This window comes from Lepidochelys kempii, chromosome 1, assembly GCF_965140265.1.
Source record: "Lepidochelys kempii isolate rLepKem1 chromosome 1, rLepKem1.hap2, whole genome shotgun sequence".
Taxonomy (NCBI): Eukaryota; Metazoa; Chordata; order Testudines; family Cheloniidae; genus Lepidochelys; species Lepidochelys kempii.
The window spans coordinates 13,110,573-13,137,483 of NC_133256.1; the positions used below are offsets into that span (position 1 = coordinate 13,110,573).

At 48.7% G+C, this 26,911-nt stretch overlaps 1 protein-coding gene across 2 annotated transcripts in view; it reads left to right on the forward strand.

Annotated features, from left to right (window-relative positions):
• Positions 1 to 14,569, forward strand: part of MOGAT2 (monoacylglycerol O-acyltransferase 2) — a 49,747-nt gene extending 35,178 nt beyond the window's left edge. For both annotated transcript variants that reach the window (XM_073335025.1, XM_073335032.1), the window contains 4 exons: positions 3,136 to 3,340; positions 10,049 to 10,223; positions 10,874 to 11,073; positions 13,429 to 14,569. In XM_073335025.1, the coding sequence (XP_073191126.1) occupies positions 3,136 to 3,340; positions 10,049 to 10,223; positions 10,874 to 11,073; positions 13,429 to 13,583 (735 nt within the window). In that variant the 3' untranslated portion in view covers positions 13,584 to 14,569. The remainder of the gene's footprint in view (positions 1 to 3,135; positions 3,341 to 10,048; positions 10,224 to 10,873; positions 11,074 to 13,428) is intronic.
• Positions 14,570 to 26,911: the final 12,342 nt, after the last annotated feature.

Here is a 26,911-nt window from a genome sequence, read left to right on the forward strand (position 1 = left end):
TGAGTGTTGCTGTGGCCCATTAAACAGCTCCTGAGAATCCCTCTGCCCCAGGGGCGATGACATTTCAGTGATGCCCCAAACCCTTAGATCTAGTTTGCCTTCCCGTTTATGGACTACTTGGGGAGGAGGAACAAAACTAGCAAACAAAACTAGGCTGCCTGAGGCTGAGAGACTCATGGAAAGGTCCCTGGCTACGGAGTAAAATCAGCAGTCGGACCCCTTTGCTTGCTCAGCGCCTGGGCCCGGTAGCAAAGGGGCTTTTTGTTCACGACCTCACCTCGTTAGGAGATGGCACGTGACTGGGTACATGTGCATTGTCAATAATGCTCCGGGACAGATGGAAAATTAGCCACAGCATAAAAAATACCTCTTATGACCTACCTGCTGTCGCTGCTGTTTCTGGCTTTCTCCAGGGGAATTAATTAGCTGCCCTGCCATTAGAATAGCTCCATGGAGCGGATTGATGTACTTGGAGGCAGCAGAGTGGATAATGCTTGTGGGGCCTGATTCTCTCTTAGGCAAAGGGCCCTTTAAGCTGCTCTGGAGGTGAAAAGGGCTTTATGCTGAGTGGAAATGGACCCCTGAATGGACCCCTGTGCAGTGAGCTTGCCCAGCTGGTGCAGAGCTGCTGTGCACCAACCCTGCTCCCAGTCTCCCTGAGCTCATTAACAAGGCCTCCACCCTGCCTTGAGTGCCGATTACAGCCTCGCTCTGCCTGCTGCGCTGCCAGCAGGGCGTGTGTATGTTCTTGAGGAGTTTCTTTCCCTGGGGGCTTTCCCTGGTAGATTTTATTCCCCTCCTAATAGTGCTGCAGCCAGACACGCACAGACTGCTCTCAACACGCTTCTTCACTCATGAAGCTGGACAGTAAGTAAAGCTAACTGTACAGCCAGTGGGGGTGGGACTGGATGACTCAGGGAACTGGGAGCAGGTCGGCAGGAACTTTTGTTTCCAGGTCACTGAGGGTTTGTCTACACTGCAATTAAAAACCCACGTGGCGGCTGACCTGGGATTGCGGGCACAGACTAAGGGACTGTTTAACTGTGGTGTAGACATTTGGGCTCGTGCTGTAGCCCAGGCTCTAGGATCCTGTATATCTACACTGCAGTTAAACTGCCCCTAAACTCCACAAATCCGAGTCAGTTGGCATGGGTCAGCCACTGTGTCTAATTGCAGTGTAGACAGACCCTTGGTCAAGTCTAACTCAGGCTGGAAGTGTCCATGTTCTCAAATGGGTCAGGCAAGTCAGTCTAGGGTCCCAGGCACAGTCCAGGCACCCTGAACTGCACTATCGTGTCTCATGTCCTATCAAATGAATCTGCTTCTCCTGCAGTATCCAGATAAAAACATACCCCCACCCACAATTCTCCAGATAAACACAGGTTTCAGAGTAGCAGCCATGTTCCCTGACACACCCTCCTCCTGTAAAGCCTGGGAGAAAAGCAGCCCTTGCAGCACATCCAAATGGCTATGAAATCCAGGCCAGCTCCAGATAGTTGGGGGCTCTAGCAATGATAGGGAGGGTGGGGGAGAATGTCGTTAAAGGGGCAGACCCGCAGTCCCCAAAAGCTGTCCCAGCTGGTAGGGACTGAATATCTGAGTTGGGCTGTAACCAAACTAGTCCAGTGGCTCCTGTCACCTGCTGATGATCACATCAATGAAGTGGGACAGGGATGCCCTTTAAAGGGGCAGATGCCCCTGTCCCTGAAACTGTCCCAGCAGGTGAAAGGACGGGGGGACTCCGGATCTGCCTCCTAAAGTTAGACACTCAAGGGAGCTGTGTGTGACATTTACCCCTAAGCCAGCCCAGCAAAGGGGGAAGCACTTTCCAGAGTCTGCAAAGAATACGATGATAAGCTACGCCTGTGTAACACCAAGGGACCCTGGTTGTTATCAGCTGGGATCAAACCTGGGACCTCTGGAGCTTAATGCATGAGCCACAAGACACGTGACTCTTAGCCAAGCCCGTAGCAGGCTCACCAATCTCTGATGGTGTAGCCACTCCTAGAGGGGGGCAGAGCGCCCCACCAAGGAGACAGGGGTTACCCTTGCACCTGGTCTGCCCCGCTTCTCCCACAGTCACTCCCCCTCGAAAAGTGGCTTGGGGTGGTGCTATAGCACCAGCGGGAGAATTCCTTCCCCTTCTCACTGCAGACGAGGCTCCAGGGAATGTGCTTTTAGCCCAGACGCCGCTGAGCGCCACCTGCTGGTGGCACTGGCTCTTTTTCAGCCTTCTGCCACCATTTTCCTCCTCCTCAAATGTGAGCGCTCCCCCACCCTCAAAGTCAGGCAGGCTGTGTTGCTAGGAATTCAAATTGTACCCGCAAGCCTTTGTCCTCTCATCGCCTTACCCCAGAGGGCCTTTGCCTTAAAGCAGAGCAGGAGCGTCACACCGCTGGGGTAGGACACGAGGACCCAGCTCCTCAAAGGTATTTAGGTGCCTAGCACCCACTGATTTCAATGGGAGTGAGTGCTGACATACTTCTGAGGCTATAGGCCTATTGTGCACAAATTCCCTTTGAGGATCTGGGCCAAGGAGCCTTCCCTGCATGCTTTGTTTGCACCACGGGAGCTAGGCACAGCTGCAGTCCCTGCTAGTGCTGGGTGAAAAAATGAGTGGGGGGAGGGAGAAACAGTCTCTCAATTTTTAAACTTTCCCACTAGAAAAGGAAGGGGATGTTTAAAAAGAGAGAGAGAGAGACAGGAGAGAGGGTTCCCCCCCCACACACACACACACCGGGCCACATACAGCCAAATGAAATGTTTCCAAAAACTTCAAAAGCTTTTGGCTTGACATTTTTGTCAGAAATTGAAAAATAGTGACCAAAATGAAAATGGTGGGTGGAAATCTCCCATTTTGGTTCAAAGGGCATTTGCCATGAAAAGTTAAAAAAAAAAAAAAAAACTGGGGGGGACACAATATTTTTGAACATCTTTAGTCTCTGTGAATGTCGGAGGGTAAGGGCTGCTCACTGGTAGCGCCCCCAAGAGGGAGGGAGACAGCTGCACACACAGAAAAATCATGACTTTTCTCTCAGGCGAATGCCCAGCCATGCAATGCCTGAGCTCTAGGATGCATTACAAACTCCCAGCTCCGTCTGTGTTATATCTCCTCATTGGTGATTGTGTCTCCAGCTGGTGAAGACGGCAGAGCTGGATCCAAGTAAGAACTACGTGGTTGGCTTCCATCCTCACGGGGTCCTGGTGGCTGGTGCCTTCCTCAATTTCTGCACCGAGGCAACGGGGTTTTTGCAGCTGTTCCCAGGGATGACCCCTCACATGATGATGCTGACACTCTGGTTCAGAGTCCCCTTCTTCAGGGACATCCTGCTGAGTGGAGGTAAGCAGTAGCATGGGGCAGAGTATGGGTGGCAGTGGTAATCACAGGTAGGACCTCGGCCCTCTGGGACCATGTGAAAAGCTGGAGATTTTGGAAGAGTCACACTGGGGAGCCTATTAGTTGTTTGGGTTCATATGTTCTTTGCCATAAGCATGGACGCAGTCAAGGAGTGGAGGGGACCCAGAAGAAAAGCTTTGAACAGGTACAATCCACCCTTTAAATGCTCTGTCCTTCCTTCTCTCCTCTCCCTACTTTCTCAGTTTAAATTTTTATCCTTATTTATTACCTCGGTTGTAGAAGCACTGAGAGGCCTCAGTCAAGATCAGGGCCCCATTGTGTTGGGTGCTGTACAACCACATCATGCAAGACGGTCCCTGCTCTGCGGAGCTTACAGTCTAAACCAGTGGTCTCCAAAGTGGGGTGCGCGCACCCCAGGGGGTGCACAGAACGATCGATGGCAGGGCGCAGCAGGAGGAGCGCCACTGGAGCAAAAGGGCGGCGTGGCAGGAGGAGCACCGCCCGAGGGGAAAAAAGGGGGGGCGGCCCTGAGTCCTCCGGCCCGTGGAGGAGCAGGGGCAGCCGCACAGCCAGCGACCGGAAAGAAGCGGCACTTTGAAGGGGAAATCATAGAATCATAGAATATCAGGGTTGGAAGGGACCTCAGGAGGTCATCTAGTCCAACCCCCTGCTCAAAGCAGGACCAATCCCCAATTAAATCATTCCAGCCAGGGCTTTGTCAAGCCTGACCTTAAAAACTTCTAAGGAAGGAGATTCTACCACCTCCCTAGGTAATGCATTCCAGTGTTTCACCACCCTCCTAGTGAAAAAGTTTTTCCTAATATCCAACCTAAACCTCTCCCACTGCAACTTGAGACCATTACTCCTTGTCCTGTCCTCTTCTACCACTGAGAATAGTCTAGAACCATCCTCTCTGGAACCACCTCTCAGGTAGTTGAAAGCAGCTATCAAATCCCCCCTCATTCTTCTCTTCTGCAGACTAAACAATCCCAGTTCCCTCAGCCTCTCCTCATAAGTCATGTGTTCCAGACCCCTAATCATTTTTGTTGCCCTTCGCTGGACTCTCTCCAATTTATCCACACCCTTCTTGTAGTGTGGGGCCCAAAACTAGACACAGTACTCCAGATGAGGCCTCACCAATGTCGAATAGAGGGGAATGATCACATCCCTCGATCTGCTCGCTATGCCCCTACTTATACATCCCAAAATGCCATTGGCCCTCTTGGCAACAAGGGCACACTGCTGACTCATATCCAGCTTCTCGTCCACTGTCACCCCTAGGTCCTTTTCCGCAGAACTGCTGCCTAGCCATTCGGTCCCTAGTCTGTAGCTGTGCATTGGATTCTTCCGTCCTAAGTGCAGGACCTTGCACTTATCCTTATTGAACCTCATCAGATTTCTTTTGGCCCAATCCTCCAATTTGTCTAGGTCCCTCTGTATCTTATCCCTGCCCTCCAGCATATCTACCACTCCTCCCAGTTTAGTATCATCCGCAAATTTGCTGAGAGTGCAATCCACACCATCCTCCAGATCATTTATGAAGATATTGAACAAAACCGGCCCCAGGACCGACCCCTGGGGCACTCCACTTGACACCGGCTGCCAACTAGACATGGAGCCATTGATCACTACCCGTTGAGCCCGACAATCTAGCCAACTTTCTACCCACCTTATAGTGCATTCATCCAGCCCATACTTCTTTAACTTGCTGACAAGAATACTGTGGGAGACCGTGTCAAAAGCTTTGCTAAAGTCAAGAAACAATACATCCACTGCTTTCCCTTCATCCACAGAACCAGTAATCTCATCACAGAAGGTGATTAGATTAGTCAGGCATGACCTTCCCTTGGTGAATCCATGCTGACTGTTCCTAATCACTTTTCTCTCATGTAAGTGCTTCAGGATTGATTCTTTGAGAACTTGCTCCATTATTTTTCCAGGGACTGAGGTGAGGCTAACTGGCCTGTAGTTCCCAGGATCCTCCTCCTTCCCTTTTTTAAAGATTGGCACTACATTAGCCTTTTTCCAGTCATCCGGGACTTCCCCCGTTCTCCACGAGTTTTCAAAGATAATGGCCAATGGCTCTGCAATCACAGCCGACAATTCCTTTAGCACTCTCGGATGCAACTCGTCCGGCCCCATGGACTTTTGCACGTCCAGCTTTTCTAAATAGTGCCTAACCACCTCTTTCTCCACAGAGGGCTGGCCATCTATTCCCCATGTTGTGATGCCCAGCACAGCAGTCTGGGAGCTGACCTTGTTCGTGAAGACAGAGGCAAAAAAAGTATTGAGTACATTAGCTTTTTCCACATCCTCTGTCACTAGGTTGCCTCCCTCATTCATTAAGGGGCCCACACTTTCCTTGGCTTTCTTCTTGTTGCCAACATACCTGAAGAAACCCTTCTTGTTACTCTTGACATCTCTTGCTAGCTGCAGCTCCAGGTGTGATTTGGTCCTCCTGATTTCATTCCTACATGCCCGAGCAATATTTTATACTCTTCCCTGGTCATATGTCCAACCTTCCACTTCTTGTAAGCTTCTTTTTTATGTTTAAGATCCGCTAGGATTTCACCGTTAAGCCAAGCTGGTCGCCTGCCATATTTACTATTCTTTCGACACATCGGGATGGTTTGTCCCTGTAACCTCAACAGGGATTCCTTGAAATACAGCCAGCTCTCCTGGACTCCTTTCCCCTTCATGTTAGTCCCCCAGGGGATCCTACCCATCCGTTCCCTGAGGGAGTCGAAGTCTGCTTTCCTGAAGTCCAGGGTCCGTATCCTGCTGCTTACCTTTCTTCCCTGTGTCAGGATCCTGAACTCAACCAACTCATGGTCACTGCCTCCCAGATTCCCATCCACTTTTGCTTCCCCTACTAATTCTTCCCTGTTTGTGAGCAGCAGGTCAAGAAAAGCTCTCCCCCTAGTTGGCTCCTCTAGCACTTGCACCAGGAAATTGTCCCCTACGCTTTCCAAATTGTCCCCTACGCTTTCCTGGATTGTCTATGCACCGCTGTATTGCTCTCCCAGCAGATATCAGGAAAATTAAAGTCACCCATGAGAACCAGGGCGTGCGATCTAGTAGCTTCTGCGAGTTGCCGGAAGAAAGCCTCATCCACCTCATCCCCCTGGTCCGGTGATCTATAGCAGACTCCCACCACTACATCACTCTTGTTGCTCACACTTCCAAACTTAATCCAGAGACACTCAGGTTTTTCTGCAGTTTCGTACCGGAGCTCTGAGCAGTCATACTGCTCCCTTACATACAGTGCTTCTCTCTGCTTCTCTCCAGCCACTGGCTGCACGGCTGCCCCTGCTCCTCCTGAGTCCTCCGGCCTGTGCTCTCAGGGCCGCATTCCAAAAAGGGCTTTAGAGCTGCAGGCCAGGGCCCCGGGGCCCCCTTAGCCCAGGGCCCTGAAGCCCCTAAAGCCCCTGCGTTCCGGGTGGCCCTGCCTGCTTGGGGGGCAGCTCCCAGAATCGTGGCCATGGGGGTGGTGCTGCCCTGCGCACAGCCACCTGCACACCCCCTGCACCAAACAGGAGCTGCCCCAGGTCAGTGCTCTGCACCTCCTGCCTGCCCCAGCCCTGAGCCTCCTCCCGCACCCCCACCCTGAGCGGCCTCCCACACCCTAACTCCCTCCTAGACCCCCCACCCCACCCTGAGCGCCCGCTGTATCACAAAGTGTTAAACCAAGATTTTCAAAAATAATAAAGCATATTCCATCACATTGCTCTCACTAAAACAAAAATTATTATTAATAAGATTTTAGTGAGAGCAAAAAAAGTTTTTGTACTGTTAATAAATAAAATTAAAAAATATTTTAAAAATATTGTTTATTTCATCTTTATCTCATCATTTTTTAATTTCTATTTTTGTGTATGTTTTATAATTTACACAGTATATTAGTACAGTAGTACATGTATATAATTTATACATAAATAAGTAGGAGCAGAAGAACAGCCAGGCTAAGTGACTCGCCCACGGTCACACAGGGAATCTGTGGCAGAACAAGGATTTGAACCCCCATCTGTTGGGTCCTGGCCTAGTGTCTCAGCTACGAGACCACCCTGCCTCTGTTCATGCATTGCTCGTTACATGAAATGGTTAAAGAAAAGCCAACACACCCTGATGCAACCCCAAACACGCTCAAAGCTGAGGACATAGCTTCACCGCCGCCGCTGATTTCAAAGGGCGAGTGCTGCTCACTGGCAGAGCTAAATCCCCCACATGCTGGGTGGAGAATTCAATTATTTCATGTTCAAATCGCATCCAGGCGAGAACTTGCTCTTACTATGGAAGAGGGAGAAAAAACGTCCTCTGGACTTAGACCCTGCTGCTGTTGCAGGGAAACACGATGCAAATAACAAACCATTGTGCTACAGATGGAGCTGCCAGTCCACAGGTCACACAGGGTACATCTACCCTGCAAAAAACACCCTGCAACAGCAAGTCTCATCTGACTCCGGTGCTCACTACAGGGCAAAAAAATAGCAGTGTAGATGTTCCCACTTGGGCTGGAGCACGGCTCTGAAACCTGGGGCGGGGGGGGAGAGTGTCTGTTTTTAGCCCTGCAGCATGACCCTTGCAAGCCCATCAGTTAAACTGGGCTCTGAGACTCACTGGCTTGTTTGGCAGTGTAGACGTACCCACAGACAGAGATAGAATCCTGGAGACTGGAGAAGAAACAGGCAGTGAGAAAAAATAAGCAGATGAAAATAATACATCGCACTTTCCATCTGAGCACCCCCAGCACTTTTCGAAGAAGGTTAAGTGTTATTGAATAGATGGGGAAACTGAGTCAGGGAGCTAATAGGTACGATTTCCACCTGAGCCAATGAGAGTTAGATACTCAAATCCCAGTAAGATTCAGTGGATGTTTCTTAGGTTCCTTTGAAAATCCCAGCCTAAGTGTCTTGCCCAAAGTCTCTCGGTGAGTCAGTGGCAGAGGCAGAATAGAATGCTGGCCGAGTCACAGCTGCATCTCCACTGTTTAAAGAGACATAAGAGGGAGGCAGAAACCCAGTGGGCTCACCAGGGCTGGCACCGTTTTCATTGGCTCCACAGGTGAAGATGGGGTTTGTCATCCCACCAGGTCACCCATGGGAGCCCAATCCTGCTCCCATTGAAGTCAGTGGCCAAACTCCCATTGATGTCAATAGGAACTGCACGCCAACCCACCTCTGTCCTTTCCTCCTCCAAAATGCTGCCCCTGTTGCTGTTTATTATTAAATCAGCGAGGCTTTAGGTCCCGGTCCAGTAAAGCCGGAAGCATCCGCTTTGCTCTAGGCACGCGAATGGTCTCACTGAAGTCCGTGGCACTATTTGCACACAAAGGTGAGCACCTGTGTAAGTGCTTTGCGGGATCAGTTCCTGGGTGCTTGCCCAGACCCTTTACACCCGTTGCAGCAGCGCTTTCAAAGTGCTGGAGCAGCAGCTTCTGCTGTGCCCCTGGCACCCGAAAGTGCCCATTGCACATGAGCTGGCAGAAAGCGCAACAAGGTTTTGGGGTGGGAACTGAGCGAGCAGCCGCGCCATGGCATGATGCACAGCACTTTCCAGCTGAGCACGCGCGGCACTTTATGAAGGACGAGATGGGGAAATGGAGCCAGAGAGCTACTAGGTACGATTTCCACAGTGGCCAGTGAGAGTTAGACACTCAAATCCCAGTAATATTCAATCGAGTTGGGCACCTAACTCCGAAAATCCCAGCCCAAGTGAGTTGCCCAAAGTCTCTTTGTGAGTCAGTGGCAGAGAGAGGATGGAATGGTTCAGGGCTGGCCTCTTGGCAAAAGGCCACAACAGCTCCCGTGCTTCTCAATAGCAGCTGTTTAGCAGAGCCATAACTTGGCATTGTAGCACCTGGGGCAAGCAAACATATTTGCGCCCCTGCACGGGTTTTTTCCTCATGCCCCCCTCCCCCGCAGCTTGGCACCCTGGGCGGCTACCCCACTCGTCCCACCCTAGTTACGGTTCTGCTTTTTAACCTATTCCTTTGTCTGCTGCTGCCTGGTCTCCAGATGCTAATAATCACATACGTACTGTTGTTTTCCACCATGATGCCTCCTGCACCAGGAGCAGTCTCTTTGACCAAATCTGTCAAATACCTCTCACCTCCAAATCCCTTCTTAAAATCTCCCCAGGCAGTCGCTGCCCCTTACTTCTTCCCATTAGTAACCCCGGACCTGCCCTCTGCAGAAAGGGGGCCATAGGTCTTGCCTTGTCTTATTTAGACTGGAGACTTTTCAAGGCAGGGAACAGGACTTACCTCTCCAAGGGACCTCATTTTCAGGGACACCACTCATTTCAGCCCCAAAGTCACCCACATTCCATGCAAATCTGTTGTTGAGAAATTACTGACATCAGCGATACAGAACCCTGACCCCGACCTAACAAAGAGAGGGATAAATCCCACGCTTGTTCAGTCTCCTGCATGGGCCCCACACGTTGGGTCACTGTCACAGAGTGAGGCTGAGCCCAGATTCCCTAAAAAGGACCAGCTCACCCTGTGCCTGTCCCCCAGTTGGGGTTTGGAGGGCTGGAAAGGGCTGGATCAACTTCTGGCACTATAGAAGAGAGGAGGAAGCACCTTCAAGCACCGTAGCGGAGCTGTACAAGTAGTGATGTATGAATGACTGACCATGGTAATGGAGGCTCTTCATGTCAAGTGTCTCTTCTTGTCTCTGCCCCACCCAGGCCTCGTCCCCTCCGACAAAGACAGCGCTTCGTACGTACTGAGGAGGCGGGGAGGCGGGAACGTGCTGGCCATAGCAGTGGGAGGGGCCCAGGAGGCCCTGGACGCACGGCCCGGAGCCTTCACCCTACTGCTGAAAAACCGCAAGGGGTTCATTCGGCTGGCCATAGAGCACGGGTAATGCTGGGAGCCCTGTCGCTGCCCTCACGCCGACACCACAGCAACAGGAGGGGAGGCAGGGGAATAAGGCCACTAGGCCAGAGGAGGGGAGGACAGCCTGCTGGCTGGGCCATTCCCCTTCCAGTCCCACAGCCGGAAGGAGAGCCGGGGCTGGCCTGAGAGCACCAGGACTGACGCTGGTTGGGGTGCCTCTACCGGCCAGCTCCAAAGCCTGTTGACGCCAGTGGGAGTCTCTCCATTTACTTCAGTGGGCTTTGGCACGAGTGGCCATTGGCTTTGCTCATGCTCAAGGCCGGCACTGTGTTCATAAAACCACGCCCTAGACAGCCCTGCCCATCCGCGGGAAGGGGGAGCCTGCTTGCTCTGAGCAAGATAGAGACTCCTTTGATGGACAGGGGTAGGCTAGCCGAGCCACGCCACTCCCCCGGCACTATGAGCCACAGAGCCCTCGCGTGGGCGCTGCAGACGCTGCTCTTCCAGAGGGGCAGGTGGCGGTGCCTTCACCTTGTCTCCTGCCCAACGGCAGAGCGAGCATTCGTGCAGAGTGCAGAGCTCTGCTGGCTTCTGGCCATGCACAGAAAGAGCCTCCTTTTGCGTGCCCTGTCTGCTGGCCTGCTGCCTGCCGTGTCCCCGTTCTGCCTCTGCAGGGCTCCACTCGTCCCCGTGTTTTCCTTCGGAGAGAACGAGCTCTTTGACCAGGTCGACAACCCAAAGGGCTCCTGGCTGAGGCGAACGCAGCACCGACTTCAGCAAATCATGGGCATCTCCCTCCCCCTGTTCCACGCCCGGGGCGTGTTCCAGTACAGCTTCGGGCTGCTCCCATATCGACGGCCCATCTTCACCGTGGGTAAGTTTGTCCCGGTCACAGGGTGCTGTGATTGCGCTTGGAGATGGTGACAGGCACCTAGGGCAAGACGGTGCCTTTGGACCTAGCCCTGTGCCAGGGATAGTGCTTACGCTACATCAATCCCAAAGCAGCCCCCCAAGGGGCGTTGTTACTCAGAGACATACAATTCCTGCCCCTGCTTTCTCCTGGCTCCAGGGTGGAGTTAAGGATTTGCTGCCAGCTTGCACAAGCTAAGCCATGGCTCGTTTCAGGCATATGTCTAGGGCACCTGCTCCTGGATGCACAGAAAAGCTTGAAAAGGTGACCCAACTATAATGGATGTCTGCCTGAGTCTGCAGACAGCCTGAAACAATAGCTCTAAGAAGTGTGAACTGCCCCATTGATCTGAGCTCAGAAACCTTCTGCCTCCCGCAAGGATGGGCTGGGCTACAGCATAGGGATGGGGGCTACAGGGAGCCCCTTTTATGGTGTACATAGGGACCAGGTTGCTTTGGTTCAGCTCTGACCTGAGACTTTGCATCACACTAAGTAGATTTGATTGTTTCTGCATCCTCCAGCCAGTTCCACAAGCAGATCAGAGACTGAACAAATCTGCAGCCCTACGGAGTGTTTAAAAGGAGCAGCACTAGATTTAAAGAAGCAGCTGAAAGAGCTGGTTAAATGAACAAACTACAGAGAAAGGCGGTTCCTAGCATGCCAGTCCACGTGTGGCTAGATTTCAGTGGAGCTCAGTGGTTTCAATGGAATCGCACCTGCTTTCACCAACAGTGGATTTGACCCACTGAGCACAGCCCGCATTTGTTAGTCTAATTAAAGACCAAGGCTGACCATGCTGATTGGGTTTGACAGCCTACAATTACTCCTAATTGTTTTACAGCTTGTTTGGAACTTCTCAATGGCTTTACTTGCCCTCACACCTGCGTCTTCAGGACCTTTAATTAGAGAGATGGACAGCAACTTGAAACAATAGGAACCCATTGCAGCCTGACAAACACAATTAGAGTGAAGTTCAGAAGGACAACAGATAACCTCAAGGCCTTCCTGCCTGATAAAGAGGCAGCCTGTCCCACTGTAAATTGCTTCTTGGGGAGGAAGGACATTTGTTCTTATTGCTAGAGTCTCTTAGGCCCCATCTACATCTTTCATTGACTGTAATGGAAGTTAGGGGCCAAAATACCTTTGAGGTGTTTCAAAATCAGTTTCAAACCCTGTGAAGGTTTTCAGAGGGTGGGCGAATAGCACTTTCTGAAAATCAGGCCCCTTTAAGGTGCCTCTCCAGGTGGGCGCCCAGAAGTGGAAGCAACCAAAATTACAAGTGTATTTTGAAAATGTTGACCTCTGTGGATATGCCTCCAGTGCAATAAAAGACTGGCCGCTGGCCCGTGTCTGCTGGCTCAGGCTGGTGGGACTGGGGCTGGGGGGTTATAAAATTGCAGGGTAGACCTTCAGACTCAGGCTTGAACTGGGGCTCTTGGAACCTCCCCTGTCGCGAGGTCCCAAGTCCTGACTGCAGCCTCATCTCATACATCTATACTGCAGTTTTTTAGCCCTACAACCTGAGCCCCACCAGCGTGAGTCAGTGGCCATTGGCCAGCGGCAGGTGTTTCACTGCAGTGTAGACATGCTCCCCAGGCCTCACGCCTAGCTCCTGGGGCTCTGTGAATGGCTTTGTAGATAAATTCAGCTTACGATTAAGGGGGGAGGCTTTTTTGGTGATAGCCACAGTGCTCCCACGGCTCTTCCCTGGGCAAGAGCCAAAATTCCGGTGGCAGCTTGTGGCTTCACTGAGATCTTTTCTCTGTGTTTTAAAACAAGAGGTTACTCTAGAGGTGCCAAATCCTAGTGACAGTGAGGGCTGCAAGGGCAGCTTGCCAGGAGCCCCAATACCATATCTCATTTATCTCAAATGGTGACAGCCTGCCTTTGTGTCTCATGGTACCCACAGATAACGTTACCTAGCTCTTATCTAGCACTCTTCATCCACAGATCTCAAAGCACTTTACAAAGGAAGGTCAGTATCATTATCCCCATTTTACAGATGGGGAAAACTGAGGCACAGAGTGGTGAGCAGACTTGCCCAAGGTTACCCAGCAGAGCTGGAACTAGAACCCAGGTCTAGTTCCTGAGTTGTAGTTCAATGCCCTATCAGCTAGGCCCACCACCTCCCAAATACAAGTCCATAGCGTACAATATTCCATCTTGATCCCTAACTACAATTCTGTTCAAATGGAACATTGCATACTTGAACCTAGAGCCTCCAGGGGCCACAGCTTGGGATTAAAGATGAGGGCAGCATCTGGATACCCTGGCACATAGGATGTAGTCTTTCCTAATGTTTGTGCATTTGTTTTCCAGTTGGGAAGCCAATTAAGGTGGAGAAGAAGCACAACCCATCCCAAGAAGAAGTCGATCGATTACATCAGACGTACATTGAGGAACTGTGCAAACTCTTTGAGGAGCATAAAACGAAATACAATGTCCCAGAGGACAGGCATCTTGAATTTATATAAACCAGGCCAACCCATTTGTTTATTCTGGGGATGGGCCTGAAAGTTCAGCTCCACATTTCTCCACCATCTGGAGCGTTCAGAACCTCAGGTTTGGATCCTGCCCTCTATAAAGCTAGGGGCCAGCTACAGATTTGGGGCCTGTTTCCCCAACATTTGTGTGCGTTTAGATCCAGAGTTTGAATTTAGGCCCATCTCTAGTTTCCACTAGTACCGTATGGTACTTTCTCCAGTTTCCCACACTCTATAGTGTCATGATCACTTGGTAAGAGATTGTCAAATAAAAATCACAGCAATATTAAAAGTCCCCTTTAGTAAAACTCCTATTTCCAATCCAGCCTTAAGACTTACATCAGCTTTATTAAATCACCCTGCTATTTCCAGACAGTAGTAAACTATTAAGACCCTCCCTTGCATTTAAGTCTAGATGGGTGTTGTTTTCACAGGTTAGCCGTGAACAAGTTCAGGCTCAAAGAAGCAGAGGTCAATGCCCGCAGCATCAGTATGGGCTATTGAGCCTTTCACGGGTAGATTGCCTGTTTGGCTTCAACAGAGGTTATGTCTGCACTGCAATCAGATAGGGCGATTGCAACACACGTATACATACCCAACTTGGCTTTGATCTAGCTAGCAGTATAACTGCTTATGGAGTAACAATAGCAGTTATGCTGCAGCAACAGCAGTGGCTACACGGGCTAGCCCTGCCCGCCCAGACCCTGGATACACACCTGAGTGGCCTTCGCCCAGGTACGTCGACACGTGCTGCAGTCGCACCTCCTGACTGCCGTGTAGACATACCCAGAGTTACTCAGCATTCAGACCAAGGTAACAGATAGGAGCACCTCCCCAAGGGATAGCTCAAAGCAGTCACCAATGAGCTGAGAACAGGCATTGAAAAAAGAATGTTTATTCATAATCTCATCTGTGTAAATTGCTATAATTTTTTAACATAATTTTGACAGATAAATGTATGCTGTTTTATCTCTTAATCTGGTGCTGGTTCCTGTACTCACACTGGGTTTTTTCCCCCTCCCTGAACTACATATAATTTACTAGGAGGTTCAGATTCTCAGCATCACAGCATGGCCTTGTGTAACAAAGAGACCTGTGGCCATCACTGAATGCTGTATCCCACTGACATGAAAGAGACGAGGCCCTTTATAAAGGGCAGGGTGAATTTCAAAGGGTTTGAGATCCCAGCTGAGGCAGCACCTGCTGTGTGTTAGGTCTGGATAGTTTGGAAATGTTCACAGCTTGGCACGTTATCCACATTTCATCACACCATGTTGTAACTGTACAGGGAACGAAGGATTCCCAAGCACTTTGTTAACATTCATTAACCAGGTCTCGCAACACCCTGATGAAATGGATCATTACAGACACTGCGACTGTTTCCCTCATATTAGGTAACCCTAACCTTAACCCTAATCCTTTGAAAACAAACTCTGTGAGACGACAAGACCATGCTCCCTTCTCTCTTCCGCCAGTGCAATCCTACTGATTTCAACAGGGCTGCACCAACATACCAGACGAGAGAATCTGGCCCAGAGAGTCAATCGTGAATGGTGCTATGTACACATAGTGTTTAATCCTAAACTCTTTCTTAAAGGGAGAGTGTGATGGTTTCAGTCACAGAGACCCCCTTGGGACTGTCACCTGATGTGCTGGAATTACCTCTGAGCTCGTTTTCCCTGCCAGCTTGGGACTCCAGAACCCTGCCTTGTTGAGCCAGACATGCTAGCCTGCTGCAACACAGACCTAGGTCTGGTCCACGCCCCCAGAGCTGCAGACTTTAACCAAAAACTGTTCAGAGGGTCACCTATCTCCAGCACTCAGACACCCAGTTCCCAATGGGATCCAAACCCCAAATAGATCCATTTTACTCTGTATAAAGCTTATAATGGGTAAACTCATAAATTATCCATCCTCTATAACACTGCTAGAGAGATATGCACAACTGTTTGCTCCCCCAGGTATGAATCACTTATTCTGGGTTAATTAATAAACAAAAGTTATTTTATTAAGTATAAAAAGTAGGATTTAAGTGGTTCCAAGTAATAACAGACAGAACAAAGTAAGTCACCAAGCAAAATAAAGCAAAAACATGCAAGTCTAAGCCTAATACATTAAGAAACTGATTACAAGTAAAATCTCACCCTCAGAAATGTTCCAATAAGCTTCTTTCACAGACTAGACTCCTTCCTAGTCTGGGCCCAATCCTTTCCCCGGTATAGTCCTTGTTAGTTCCAGCTTAGGTGGTAACTAGGGGTTTACTCATGACTGGCAGACCCCTTTGTTCTGTTCCACCCCCTTTTATAGCTTTGGCACAAGGCAGGAATCTTTTGTCTCTCTGCGTCCCTACCCCTCCTTCTAAATGGAAAAGCACCAGGTTTAAGATGGATTCTAGTATCAGGTGACATGTTCACATGTTCTGTGAGACCCCAGCTTTCATTCTTCCAGGGCTGGCCCGCACGCACCCAGGAAGGTTTGCAAGTAAACAAACCAACCAATTGTCCTAGTCAATGGGAGCCATCAAGCTTCCAAACCACCATTAATGGCCCATACTTTGCATAATTACAGTAGAACCTCAGAGTTATAAATTTGTTAGTCTCTAAAGTGCCACAAGTCCTCCTTTTCTTTTTGCGGATACAGACTAACACGGCTGCTACTCTGAAACCTTTCATATACCTAGTTTCAGATACAAGAATGATACATTCATACAAATAGGATGAACATACTCAGTAGATTATAAACTTTATAATGACAGGTTTCAGAGTAGCAGCCGTGTTAGTCTGTTCCGCAAAAAGAAAAGGAGTACTTGTGGCACCTTAGAGACTAACCAATTTATTTGAGCATAAGCTTTCGTGAGCTACAGCTCACTTCATCGGATGCATTCAGTGGATCCACTGAATACTCCTTTTCTTTAAGCTTTATAATGATACCTTACAAGAGACCTTTTGCATAAAGCATATTCCAGTTACATCACATTCACACTCATAAGTATATTTCCATAAAACATTATGGAGTGCAATGTCACAGAGAGTAGGAGGACTTGTGGCACCTTAGAGACTAACCAATTTATTTGAGCATAAGCTTTCGTGAGCTACAGTTCACTTCATCGGATGCTGTAGCTCACGAAAGCTTATGCTCAAATAAATTGGTTAGTCTCTAAGGTGCCACAAATACTCCTTTTCTTTTTGCGAATATAGACTAACACGGCTGTTACTCTGAAACCTGTCACAGAGAGTATGGACAGAAGATGAGGAGGGAGAGGCATCTGAGACAAGAAGCATGTTACTAAAGGGCACGTTTGGCAGGTAATCAGGACTTTAATTAGCTGCTTCTTGATATTGAGAACTTTATTAAACACTAACTTAATGGCATTTAGCATTTGGGAAGTTATGCTGGGGAATGAGGAGTAATCTTTAGGAGGCCATGAGCCATCTGTTTAGATTATTTTTCACTGCCCATAGCTCCCCAGGGGCTTCTACAACCATCACTTCTCTCCCCCTTCTCTCCTCCAGCCGTATGGAATGCAGTCAGAATTCTCTCAAAGATTTTTATTATAACAATTATTTGTATTAATGCACCAACAAGCACATCTTTTAGCACATGGGTAAAAATGGGCTGATCAGTTTCTAAATGGGGAATACTATTGATTTCTAGTGCACTTGTTCCAAATTCTAAACTGATCACATTGCAGCTGGTATTATTCTGAGGTTGAATAATCCTGCACAAAACTCTCCTCTTTGGAAGGAACAATAGACAACAACATGAAAAAGCAGCAGAACCTCGTAAACATTTCTAAACACTCCTCTAGTAATCCCATGCTTAATCCTACTGAATCAAGCAGGTCATCTGCCATCATTTCTTGCACTGTTCCTATTAATAACTCTCTCGCTCAGGCCTTAAATAAGGTTGCAGGTGGCCATATGCAGCAGGAAGATGTATCAGGAAAAAGAAATTACTCTCCAGCTCCCCTTCCCCCTCCATTCTCATCCAAGCTCTTGCTAAATCCTGTTGTTTCTTCTTGTATAATAGCACCACAGTCTGTCCTGTGTTTTCTGTCTTCATGGCCATTGTCTGTGCCTCAGTGGCTTTTCAGCTCGATTGCCATGACCATCTCCTGCCTGACCTCTACAGCTACAGAGCATCAAGACTGGTATTGTTGGTGGAGTGGAGTCTGAGGGACATAAAAAGAGACAAGGTCCAAGATGCAGGCCAAAGCAGTGTTGTGCAGGGCCTAGAAGACAAGGGGGAGATGTTTAGCTTTGAAGTAGCATGACAAGGGGCTAATAGGTGGGGAGCTGACATGACCAGATCCATGCATGAGGAAGATCATTTTGGCAGCTGCATTTTGGATGGCCCGGAGGGGGTGATGTTGTTGCCAGGGTGGCCAGACGGGAGGAGGCTGCAATGAAAAATAATCGGAGCCTGGGTAAGCATTCCAGACATTGGGACAGAGAAAAAGCCCTAGAGTCTAGATATATTGTGGAGAAAGAAGCGGCCTGACTTAGATATGGCCCGATGACCCCCGCAGGCTGCAAGCCTGGGTGGCACATAGGATGGTGATATCAGCAGACATGGAAACTGGGGGAATAGGAGTAGACCTCAGGAGCTCAGTTTTATCCATGGTAAACTGGGCTAGGAGGGAACATGAGCGAGACAGGCTGAGCTGCCAGAGGGAGGGAGACAGGTCAGCAGGGGAGAGGTAGATTTGTGAGTCCTCAGCACAGCCAAAATTGCTGAATTCATGTGAATGGAGAAGGTCACGCAGGGAGAGGGCATGGGAGGAGAAACGGAGCTGGCCAAGGACAAACGCCACACGGACGCCAGCCGAGAGGGGGAGGAGGAAGAGGTGCCAAAGGTGGTTGTGAGTGAGCTGTCAGACAGGGGGCAGTACGAAGGGTGCACAGGGCCCCAAAAGTCAAGGGAGGACAGTCCAGGGGGTGGCAGCGAGCAGTAGTATCAAAGTGTAGTCTGGTGGGCCTGGCCACACAAACACAGGAAATATGGAAAAGTAACCAGCGTGATAGTCCTGACCTGGACTGAGACTAAAGCAGGGTCTTTACCCCCTCTCCTCCAGTAGCTCAAGGGTCCTGGCCCTTCCTTAGCATCAGGGGGACTACAGGCCAGCTGGCCTGCCTGCCCCACCCTACTGCTGCTGCTACTAATCAGGAAAGTGTTTCTCTCTCCCTTACACAGCTGGGTCTCTCTGGAAATCTTTAGCTGCTGCTTAGCTAGAACAGCTGGTTCCCAGCACCTGCTTACTGGGCTTCTCCTTAGGCCAGGGCTTGCTACACCCTGGCTCTGCAGACCCTTAAGAGGGGAAGACTGCCCTGCTGCAAAGGAAACAGCACGGCCGGAGAAGGATGGAGTACAGGCCCTGAGGCCTGGCCAGGAAGATGTAGAGACCTTGAGGAGGGCAGTTTCAATAAAGTGGACAGAGCACAAGCTGAGGCTGGAGTGACTCTAGATTTGAGCTGGAGGAAAGGAAGTGAATTAAGGCCTTGGTTATAAATGGTTTGTTAACAGGACAGTTTTGTCCTAACGCCAGGACTGTGCACGTGGGCACCACAGGAACCTAAAAAAACCCACAGAGCTCAGTATTTGTGCTTGCATTGTATTTGTCATGCAGCAGGGAGCCATTAATGGATCAAAACAATGCCAGGCCTTATCTTCTCATGGAGCCACCGGTCAGCAACTGAATTATTGTCAGGAGACCAGCTCTTGTGTTAGTTTGGTCGCACAACTGGCTCCTTGACTCATTAAAAAATCCCGTGAAAAAATACAAATACAAATAATCAAAACTTGGAACCAGAGAGTGACCTGAACCAAAATCTCAGACTCAAACTCCAACTCCTTCCTGAACGACAGCAACGCTGGGATCTGAATTTCCTGTCCTGGGGCCATCTCTCATTGAACCACAAGTACTAGAATTTGTGGATGCCCACCCATACTGTAGCCAATGCCAAATCCACAGGAGTTCATTACATTATGTGCAGGGGTCATCTAAAAAATACATCACTTTTTGAAGATAGAATTACAGAGCCCCCTTTCTACCCCCTGCTCCATACATCAGCACCGGGGACTGGCTTTGTTTAATGTGAGGCACAACCATCAACAAGAAATGATCAGTTCAGAGATTGCTTTCGGGTGTAGCTAAGGTAGCTCTAACTGAATGTGCTGCACACATAGACAGACATTTCATGTTTCCTTGTTTTGGAAATATCAGAAGAAACTTGAGAGTCCTGGTTTAATGGTCTCTGCTTGCTTGGTCGCTTGTCCATCTGTCAGATGCTCTTTCTAGCAATTCTCTTAAGAGAAACCCTAATCTGGATTTGTCTTACTTAGTGGATTCAAATGATAAGACTCAGAAAATCAACTCAGACAACTGAAGAATACAGAACACTGACTGATTCCAAAGCAAAAGGAAAGCCAAATATAATAGCAATTTGCCCTTGAACAGCAGCTTCCCTCCAGAGATTGCAAATTGCTTTACAGATGTCCTTGAATCAAGTTTAAGGTTTGTTGGTTTCATGGCAAGAAACTATAGAAATTATGCTTTGTCATGGCAAAAAGCCTTCTCAGTGTGAGCTGAAATCAACCCCACATCTCACAGTATTAATGTTTTTGCCAAGTATATTGTACTTAAAAATACCCCAAAACTACAAATGCATTTGTACAGCGCCTAGCGTAACAGGATCCTGGTCCATGACTGGGGTTCCTAGGTGCTACGATAATATAAATAAATAAATAAATAAATAGCAATTAATAATAAAATCACTAAATTAATTCAAACAGAAAAAATCCAGAATCCACCTGGTATATTTATATGTTTATAAAAATTATCCTAGACTTCAGTTCAATCAAGTACAATGATCTAAAGGTTCCAAAATACCTAGTGATTTTGGGTACCTCAGTTCATGGGTTGCCCAACTTGAGACACCTTTGTGGGATTGGAACTTCAGAGAAAGCTGAGCACCTGCCCTCTGAAAGGGGCTAAATTATATGGTTTTCTAGATCTCCTGTCACCTCTAAACACAGCTTGACAAAAAGATGCTTCCAGAAGCAAATAGTTTGTTGGACTTCAGCAGGCAGCACTGCCTTGGTTACACTTGGAGGATTATCTTCATTATCATAAGCACAAGGAATGGCCACATATTCAGAAGTAGCCAATGATGTTGCATGTGTCAGCCTGAAACACCATGGACTGAATCTTAAAAAGTATTGAGACCCCTAACTCCAGCTGAATGAGATGCAGGCGAACATCAGAAAGTCCATTTTGACTTCAGAATCTTTAGTATTCCTACCCGAATCTTGAGTCTAAGAACTCATGCAATCAGGGGACAGAAACATGGAATGTGATATACGTAGCCAATCAAAACAGCTTGATGTTTGAATACGCAAAATAAACTACCCATGAGCAAGCTACAGACCAAGAAAAATGTCTAGAAAGTCCTGGCAAATTATTTCAAACAACATGACATTTGAGAAAACCACGATTTACTTGCAGATGCTTCATGAACAGAAAAAGATGCGCAACTTGACAAATTAATTTGTTCTGAATTATTCAACCAGCCCCAGTAACTGATATTCAGGACAAAAACCCATTATTTTGGGACAAATGCGTAATTGTCTCTAATGCTATTATGGGTTCAGTAAATACAGTAGTTTTGTGATTGCAAACAACTGATTCATGGGAAAGCATACACGTGGAGTAATAATAAAAAGAAATTCTACTCCACATCAGACCGTACTTTGAACTCAGTGAATAACCCTGCAGTACCAAAGCAGGTAAATAAAGCTATAGAATTCTCCTCCTATATATCACTAGAATAAAGTAACACCAAAATGTTCAGAAGGGACCACCTAGGACTAAGTACCTGCTCTCTGAAAATTAGGCCCTGTTAAAGTGTCTCAAATTTGGCCACCAAAAAATAGAGCCCAGTCACTTTTGAAAATCTTACTCTAAATGACCTGCTTTTATCATCCCATCGCTGCTGGGACTAAATATTAATCACCTGTGCCAAAGGAGTTACTTGGGTTGCATAATCCCTTACTGTATTGTATATCTGGCCATGTTAATATCTTAATAAATATACTTTGCAGCATCAAAGACCAGTGACCTCAAAGCACTTTTACAGATATTTATTAAATAAGCCTTACAATCTCCCCGTGAGAGGGGTATTATTAGCCCCCATTAACAGATGGGGAAACTGAGGCACAGACCGGTCATGTGACTTTTCCATAGTTATGAAACATGCCAGTGGCAGAGAAAGGAATGGAATACAGAGCTCTTGGCTCCCCATCTTGTGCTTTAACCACTTGATAGACTTCTTCCCTTTTGCTGAAGGATTGTCATAATTTAACTCTTTAAACAATGCAAGAAGTGATGTACTGAGGAAAAGGTTATTGAATTTAGCTCCTCCTCCCAAAGAATCCCAGTCCCTCCCCTTAATATTGATTGGTCCCTCGTCCTCACCCACTGCCCAGATTTGATGAGATGAGATTTGGACGTATCCCGCCCACCGCCATCCACACACCCCTAACAAGTAGAGGACAAGATTGTGATAGCTGTTGGCAATTAGTAATTTATTAAGGGTGACCATTGTAGGTAAACTGAGGCAGGGTCCAGACTAATAATGAGGCTATCAAAATACTACATATTTTAGTAATGCTTACTAACATGTCATTCTGCATTTGTACAGCGCCTAGCACAGTGGGGGTCCTGGTGCATAACTAGGATTCCTAGGCGCTATCACAGGGCAATTGATCAGATAATAGTAAATAATAAAAATAACAAGAAATGCTCCTCAAGCAGGTCCTGGCACTCAGCGCACGCCACAGTCACTTAAACACCAATAGAGTCTAAAACATCCTGGGCCAGATCCTCCGCTGGTAGCCGCCACTGAAGTCAACGGCATTGACGAGCACGATTTACACCTGCGGAGAGTCTAGCGCCATCAGATAGATACTATAAAAAACCTGGAAGGGGCATCATTAAACAGCCTGTGCACTTGACATGAGCATCTCCTATACCACTGACAGCATGCCCAGCCATGCTGGATAACGCTGCCCCAGCTGGGCACCTCCTAAGGGTTCAAGACAAAAGGAGGACCAAACTGGGGGCATGCTGTGGACGTCTATTATTATCTGATTATTGTCGTGGCTAGAGGCTCCAATCTGTGGTGCTAGGGGCTGTACAAACACACCATGAGAAACAGGTCCTGCCCCAACCAGCTCACAATCGAAATAGGCAGAGGAAGGGTGGGTGAAAGAGGAGGATTATCTTCTGCATTTCACAGGTGGGAACTGAAGCACAGCGAGATGAGGGGACTTGCCCTGCGTCACAGGAAGTCTGCGGCAGAGCTAAGAATTGAACCTGGGTCCCAGGACCTTGACTATAGGACTATCCTTCTTCTTTTCTCTGAACCCCACAGCTCAGGGTAGGGGTGCGGGGGTGGAGGGATGGGTGTCGGATAAATGGGTCTGGCCCATCTCTGCTACCAAGCGTGTCCCTTGAAAAATCTCCTGCTCTGGGCCTGATCCAGCCAGATACAGGGAGGCACCGAGGCCCAGACCCTCAAAGACATTTAAGCACCTAACTCCCACAGATGTAATGGGAGTTAGGCACCTATGTATCTTTGAGGATCAGGGCCTAAGCTCCCCTTTAATGCCTGATCCTGAGAGGTGTGGATCAGCCACACTACCTACCAGCTCCAATGGGAGCTTTGCAGCTTGCAGGATTGGGATCCCTGAGAGGGGCGCAGACAGATGAGAGGGGGCAGGATTATTCACTGATACCTGCAGGGCCTCAGGGCCTTATCTTCTCCCAGGACAGAGCCCTAAGCACACTGCAGGGCTTTCCTGTACCACACAGGCTGCTGCACGGTGATTGGGGGGGCCGGGGGGAAGGTGTACACACAGCCCTGGGATTAGAACTGAGCCCTCCTGGCTATTAATTAACAGAAGTATTTCAGTCTAATGGCTCTCTGGAGACAAGCCGCAATAAAGAACTCGCTAAGGCAGCATAGCATCCAGGAGGACACCCTGCCGCTAATGCATCCATCATGTGGTGTCAGGCGTTGGAACAGCCTGGGGGAGGTGATCCCATGCAGCGAATGGGTGCTTTGGTCCTTCCATGTCTGTGAGTGGTACTGGGTTGTGCGGGTGTTTAGCTTCTGGCACAGGGATCTACTTAACAACCCAGCGGTGACGAGAGGAGGTAAAATTAGAATGCATCAAAGGAATCAATTTTTCACTCTAATAAGGATGGGTGGGGGGTTATCGGCCCGGTGGGTGACAGCCACCAATCCCAGCCCTTCACGAGTCCCCCAGCAAGGGAGGAATGTGGATGAAACCAAGTGCTTTGTCAGTGTCGATGGGCCTATTCTCATTTATACCCTGTTACACTGGGGGCTTAAAGTGGGCATACGTTACATGTAGAGTCCCCTTTCCATTGCCAGAGCGGTGCAAAGGCCCTTAGGTGTGAATGAGGGTCAAGCCCAAGATTTTTTTGTATCTAAAACCAGCAAATCTGGGGCCTAGGCCCCAGTCATTAGATAAGATTCCAGTGTCCGAGATTCAAGGCTAGTTCCAAGTACAGTGTGTGCAGGATGTTAGACCTGGGCTACACACAAGTGTTGGATTTATATCATTATTTTGATGAGGAGGGGTTAGTTCTACTAGCCTGGCTGCAGTTATACGAGTATGAAGGCGTTTATACCAGTAGAGCATATTCCCCTTCCTTTTGGGAATAGCTATACACCTGTCTAACTGCATCCACACTAAAGGGCTGTATGTACCACTTTAACTATGCCAGGAAGTGAGCTGTAGCTCACGAAAGCTTATGTTCAAATAAATTGGTCAGTCTCTAAGGTGCCACGAGTACTCCTTTTCTTTTTGCGAATACAGACTAACACGGCTGTTACTCTGAAATATGCCAGGATAGTTAAACTCATGTGTGTCGATATGCCTGCGTAGCCCCTTACACTAACTTAGTTTGGTCCACACGCCAAAGTTTTGGCAGCTTAGCTCGGTCGATTGGGGTGGGGTTGTTTTCTATGACATTTCTTTGCTGGCAAAAGCCCTAGTGCAGATGAAGTTATACCGGCGTCCATCAACATCCATTTGCTGGTACAGCTTCTTTCTCTCAACAAACTGGAATAAGCTATACCAGCAAAAGCACTTTTATAGCGGAATATGCTGCATCTAAATTAGGAGGTTTTTGCCCTTATATGGCTAGTGTAGACAAGGTCTTAGACTGTAGGGCAGATTCTTCATTGCACTAAGAGATTTTTTAGTGGGTGAGAGTCTAAGAGCTTGTCTACATTGGGGGTTAAACTGTGGTGTTTTGCTATGCTGCAGGTAGCGCACAGTGTGCAAGCCACGATAATAGTGTGCACACAGGCGGGTGGGCCCCCTGTGAATGCACATAATTGTGTGTGCATGGCCGCTGTTTGCTGGGAGCTGAGAGCAGGGCATTCTTGGAGGATATCGCATGCTCCTTTGCATCACTGGTGAGCAGCGTGCATTCTGGACCTTTGCCCACTGTGCATTTTGGGAGGCATAGCAGAACCCTGGTGCATTCACATGATCCATCTGTCTCCACCCCGTACTGTACTTCTGTTCTGTGCAGGCCAGCACCATTTAAAAAGAGCTGTGAGCCAGCATGGACCCAGCAATGCGCCGTACCACTATGCTGGCAACCGTGATAATGCAGAAGCTGCTTGGATTGTATTTCAGCACTCAAAGCTGGATGAATTCGGCTTGGGACTTCGCCTGCCACACCCCCAAAGCAGACGATGTGACGGCGGCAACAGGAGCAGTGGATCCGGGATGGAACGGTTTAACTACCCCCCGCAGCAGGTGCCAAATGGTACTAGTGCAGGGAGCATTTGGCAGTTTGAAAGGGAGATGGTGCTGTTTGTGGACCAGGTTGGAAGCAGCAGAGAGAAACACCCCAAAGGTTGTAGCAGTGTGTTGTATTTTGCACAGTGTTTGAGAGTAAGGGAGAAAGCCTTAGTGAGGGCAGGGAAGCTGGGCCGCAGAAACCTTCTCAGTGGTTTGAGCAGCCAGCAAGGTATCCACTGCAGAGTGCAAACAGCTGGGGCGGTATCGTCAGGGAAGCCTATTGCGGCCTGACACGGTGCCGCTGTACATCCAGGTATTATCCCCTGCGGGTTGGGTTACGGGGAAGGGTTTTTTGCACCTTTCAGTGTTGTTTATGGGTGGTGGACGTGTGATTTTGTAGCAGGCCCTATTGTACCTTCTGTTTTTGCCTACAAGCGTTTGCATATTTCACAAGAGTTTTCGTTATTTCAATCAGCAGCTGCGCCATGCTCTTCCTCGCCATTTTGAGCTGTCAAAGGGCCTTGGGGGCATTCACTGGCCAGGACAGCAGAGGGAAGGTGAAAGGAAACGGGTACATGGGAATATGCCTTCCAAATGGTCAGTCCTTGGTGCTTTAGCATTTGGTGCTTTTGTCCAGCCGGTGCAGCGGGCATTTTGGAAAGGAGGAGAACAGACAACGTGGGCTGAGGGAGGGAAGCTGAGGAGGTCAGACTTGGAAAGGCTTCTAGCCTACAATGGCTGCAGCCAGGATGCACCCGGCTAGCACACAAGCTAGCTCCACAGTAGAGCATTATAACTATAAATTGAAAGAAACAGTAAATCGTTAACGAAGTAGTGGGAAAACGTACACGTCGAGGTTCCCTCCATAGGATCAGCCTGCTCAGCCCTGGTCTCAGATCGTGCCTGGGAATCAGGCTTTATTGCTGCAAGGCAGGAATCAAATTCACCTTCTACGTGGCCAGCATCTGGGTCCTGAGTCCCAAAGAGATCCTGACTTTCAGGGGAGTTCTCTGCATTGGCCTCCTCATGTTCATTCTCTGGTCATCCTTACTGGTCATCCTCCGGGGAGAGGAGCGGAGAAGGGAGCCAGCAGGCTCCACAAACTGCCATGAAGCCTGGTCATGTCATTATGCAAAATCCTGTTTAGCTCCTCAGTAAAGTGGATAGGTTACATGTCTTCACACAATGCACAGTCAACCTGTGGAACTCCTTGCCATCGGATGTTGTGAAGGCCAAAACTACAACAGGGTTCAAAAAAGAACTAGATAAGTTCCTGGAAGATAGGTCCATCAATGGCTATTAGCCAAGATAGGCAGGGATGCAACCCCATGCTCTGAGTGACCCTAGCCTCTGTTTGCCAGAAACTGGGAGTTGACAACAAGGATGGATCACTCGATGATTGCCTGTTCTGTTCATTCCCTTTGAAGCACCTAGCATTGGCCATTGTTGGAAGACAGGATACTGGGCTAGATGGA